This window comes from Thunnus maccoyii, chromosome 2 (assembly GCF_910596095.1).
Source record: "Thunnus maccoyii chromosome 2, fThuMac1.1, whole genome shotgun sequence".
In the NCBI taxonomy this organism is placed as follows: Eukaryota; Metazoa; Chordata; class Actinopteri; order Scombriformes; family Scombridae; genus Thunnus; species Thunnus maccoyii.
Genome location: NC_056534.1, coordinates 3,020,472 through 3,024,489, shown reverse-complemented (window position 1 = coordinate 3,024,489; position 4,018 = coordinate 3,020,472). Strand labels below are relative to the sequence as shown.

Genomic DNA, 4,018 nt, shown 5'->3' with positions numbered 1-4,018 from the left:
TTTAATCAACAGTTTGTAAAAGAGTTTTAAAAGTAGGAGCAGATTCTGTTTTATAAAGGATTTCAGGTAAATATCAGCTAATAACTCAAAGTATATAAATTCTGATTGGACTTTCCTAAATGTTAATGGTGAGGGGTGTAACTTAAAGGACGGTTCACAATCTTTCAAGTCTGTGTTAAAACAACAGTCAGGTGTCCATATGAACAGTGAAAGAGGTTTTCCTTGCTGTAATCATTCCTTCTGTTCATACTGGATATTAAAAGATCCTTCAAATGTGCTTTCAATGGAAGTGATGGAGGCCAAAATCCACAGTGTGTCCACACAGTCATTTAAAAGTCTCTGTGAAGCTTATATTCAGCTTCAGCAGTCTGAGTTAGTCATATCAAGTGGATATCTGACACATTTACAGTCTTTTTAGCATCAAATTCCCTCTTTGTGTTTCCTCGGACAGTGTTTCCCTGTTGAGCTGCAGGTGGAAGTATAGTAACAAAAAGAGGGACTTTGGCACTAAAAAGACTGTAACGTTGAAAGATATCTACTTGATTTGACTCATTTGAATGCTGAAGCTTCATATTAGCGTCAGATAAACTTTTAAATACATTTTTGCACAGAAGGAGGACTGTGGATTTTGTCCCCCATCACTTCCATTGTAAGGTCATTATGAAGGGATCTTCTAATGGTCAGTATGAACAGGAGGAATGATTACAGCAAGAAAAACAGGTTTAATGTTCATTTGGGCTCCTGACTGTTGTTTTAAGACACGTTTGAACAATTGTGAACCCATTCTTTAATAACTACAGAAATCAGCTGTTTTAGGGAATTACTGAACCTTTTAAAAACGGCTACAAACCAGTGCAATAATTTACTGACTATTGACATGGAACAGGAGTCCACAGGCTGTTGGTCCAGACTGGTTTTCTGTGCCGATAGTGTTTTATTCTATTGGTACAGAACGAGTTTGCAGAATTTATTGTCGAATCTCTTTCAACTGAAATATTGGTTACTGTACAGTTGACATGAAGTTTAACAATGTGCAACAATAGAAACATTTGGATAATTTCCTTCAGTAGAAAACAAACCTCTCAATAGATTGTAGGTCAATTAAGTAAAAAACAATAATCAGTGCAGAGAGAAAATATTGAAACATGATGATACAAAGCTGCATATGTAGACTAATAAGTGTTTGGTAAAGAAAGCAGAAAAACATTTGTGATTGTTAATGAACTGTAACAGAAACACAAACACAGCTTCTCTGTAAACCAGCTTTTATTTTTTGTGTTTGGTGTTCAACAAGTCACTGCTTACTCAGGCCATGTTTTTAAAGCTTTATATTAAAACTACAGACATGGTTTAGTTTACACATTTTTACAATCACATATTTACAGATTTCTGTAAATCATAATCAATCTATTCCGTATTCAAACAAACAAATTGGCCAAAGTGGACAGAAACTAAACAAACCTCAGACAAGATAAGAAAATCCTTTATACACATTATACATATATTCTATTAATCAACTGTAGAGCTGCAACTAATGATTATTTTCATTAACAATTAACCTTGTTTTAACCTGTTTTTGAATCATTATTTAATCTATAAAATGTCAGAAAATAGTGAAAATATTCATCACAGTTTTTAAGAGTTCAAGGTGTCTTTGAATGTTTTGTCTGACCAACAGTCCAAAACCCAAAAATATTCAAGTTACCATCATATACAGCAGAGAGTAGCAGCAAAACCTCACATTTAAAAAGATGGAGCCTGAGAATGTTTGATAAATAATTTAAATGATCATCAATCAATCAATTCATTTCTGTTGTTCTGTCATTAAGTGTTTCAGCACTTATTACAGCCTGTAAAATACTGACACATATTCTGTGAAGTCATGGTCTCAGCTGAACTCTACAATGAAGCTTTATGACACTGTGAAATATTCACACTTTGTTTTCTGTGGTTTCACTTCAAACTGAAAGTTTTGTTTTTTTGGAAACTTTGTGTTTTTGACTAGAAATGAAACTAAAGTTCTGTGGATTTGATCAGATGTTTAAATGGAGATTTAATTTTAGATAGAAATCCTAGTTTGTGTTTTTTCTCATAATAAAGAAGAATGTGTTTGTATATTTACTCTCTTCAAAAACAAAGACACATTTTTGACATAAAACAGGTGATTACTCTACTCAGTTTGATTGACAGGACAGATGATCAGAGGGGCAGAGTTTTTACCACCAAAATTAGGAGAGGGACTGAAGTATGGGTATAGTTTCTCAGTGAAGGAGCAGCCAGTAAAGGAGTAGATAAGAGCTGCAGCATCTACGTCATAAAAGGAGACCAGACCCTCCTCATAATCCACAAACACCCCCACCTTCTGAGGCTGAGACTGCAGAGAGAGACGGACTGGAGGGTTATTACAAGCACTGTACTCATTTCCATTTCTCAACCATATAGTCCAGTAACCATCCTGAGGTCTCAGTGTGATGTTTCCCTTCCTGTTGATCGACTCTCTGGCCACTCCTAAATCCCAGTCAGTCTTCCCTTTAACCTGAACCTCAAAGTAAAATCTGCCTGAAGAGAAACTCGGCTTTCCTAAAACATTAACACAAGGAGAAAATCTCTCTGGGTTGTCTGGGAGATTCTTCCTCACATCACCACAATTTACTTGTTTCTCATCATCAGACAGGATGAGATCAGGATGTGCTGTATCAGGATCAAGAGTCACATCCACTGCATACTGCTGGACCCTCTTCAGCTCGACCTCAGCGAGCAGCTTCTTCATCTCTTTACTGAGCGTCTCCTCCAGCTGAGTCACAGCTCTCACCACAGTCCCCTCATATGATGGACGGACGCTGACCTCTGTCCAGTCTTTGGTGGGTTGAGTAGCTTTCAGGGACGGGAAGTTTTGGAGGAGGTGGAGGTGGTCTTCAGAGCGTGAGAGTTGCTTCACCTCAGAGCTTCTCTTCATCAGCTCAGAGATTTCCTGTTCCAGCTCTTTGATGAAGTCTTCAGCCTGTTTCTCTGTCGTTCTTTGCTTCTCTTCAATTGTCTCAATGAGCTCATTCAGGCTTCTCTCAACAGACTCCTTCAGAGCGATGAAGACCTGAACACCTTCTGCTTTCTCTCTGTCTGCAGCTTTCTTACTGAGGTCAACAGAGTGTTTGATCTCTTGAATCTTCAGTCGTCTCTTCTGGATCATCTGCTGAATTTCAGCCTCTGTCTTCCCCAGCTCTGCCTTCTTTCCTTCATATTCTTCTTTCAGAGGAACAAACTCATGTGTCTTGTGGTCTAAAACAGAGCAGAGCATGCAGACACATGTCTGGTCAGTCTTACAGAACAGCTCCAGAGGTTTATCGTGCTTCATACACATCCTGTCTTCCAGGTTCTCCACAGGGTCCATCAGCTGATGTCTTTTCAGACCTGACATTGTCAGATGAGGCTCCAGGTGAGTCTCACAGTAGGAGGTCAGACACACCAGACAGGACTTCAGGGCCTTCAGTTTGGTTCCAGTACAGACGTCACAGGGAACTTCTCCTGGTTTGGCAACTTGTTGCTCTGAGCTGCTGCTGCTGGCTTTCTGTTGAGCTTCCTGTCTGAACTGAGAAACAACCTCAGAAATAAAAGTATTCACACTCAACTTAGGCCTTTTGTTGAAAACCTCTTTACACACCGGACACAGGTACTGGTCATTACTGTTCCAGTGTTCAGTGATGCAGTTTTTGCAGAAGTTGTGTCCACATGATGTGCTGACTGGATCAGTGAACACATCCAGACAGATGCAGCACAGAAACTGATCTTCAGATCGCAGACAGCTGGCAGCAGACATATCTACACACTGAGTGTGAAAAACAAAAGACACAATTTGTTTAAATTAAATTTCCATTATTTGTTCAAAAAGAAATAAAGATAATTACTGTTGTATTAAGTATAACGTGATATTAGGTGAAGTAATTTTGAATTATATTTTCCTGTTATTGATCGGGATGGGAACACGTGAACGGAGTCGTGAGCAACCGTGATCATTGAAGTC

At 38.7% G+C, this 4,018-nt stretch overlaps 1 protein-coding gene across 1 annotated transcript in view; it reads right to left on the bottom strand.

Annotated features, from left to right (window-relative positions):
- The window catches only part of LOC121905964 (E3 ubiquitin-protein ligase TRIM21-like), a 14,485-nt gene extending 10,671 nt beyond the window's left edge, over positions 1 to 3,814 (bottom strand). Inside the window, exon 1 of the mRNA XM_042424579.1 lies at positions 3,599 to 3,814. Coding sequence (XP_042280513.1) covers positions 3,599 to 3,814 — 216 coding nt within the window. The remainder of the gene's footprint in view (positions 1 to 3,598) is intronic.
- Between the last annotated feature and the right edge of the window lie 204 nt (positions 3,815 to 4,018).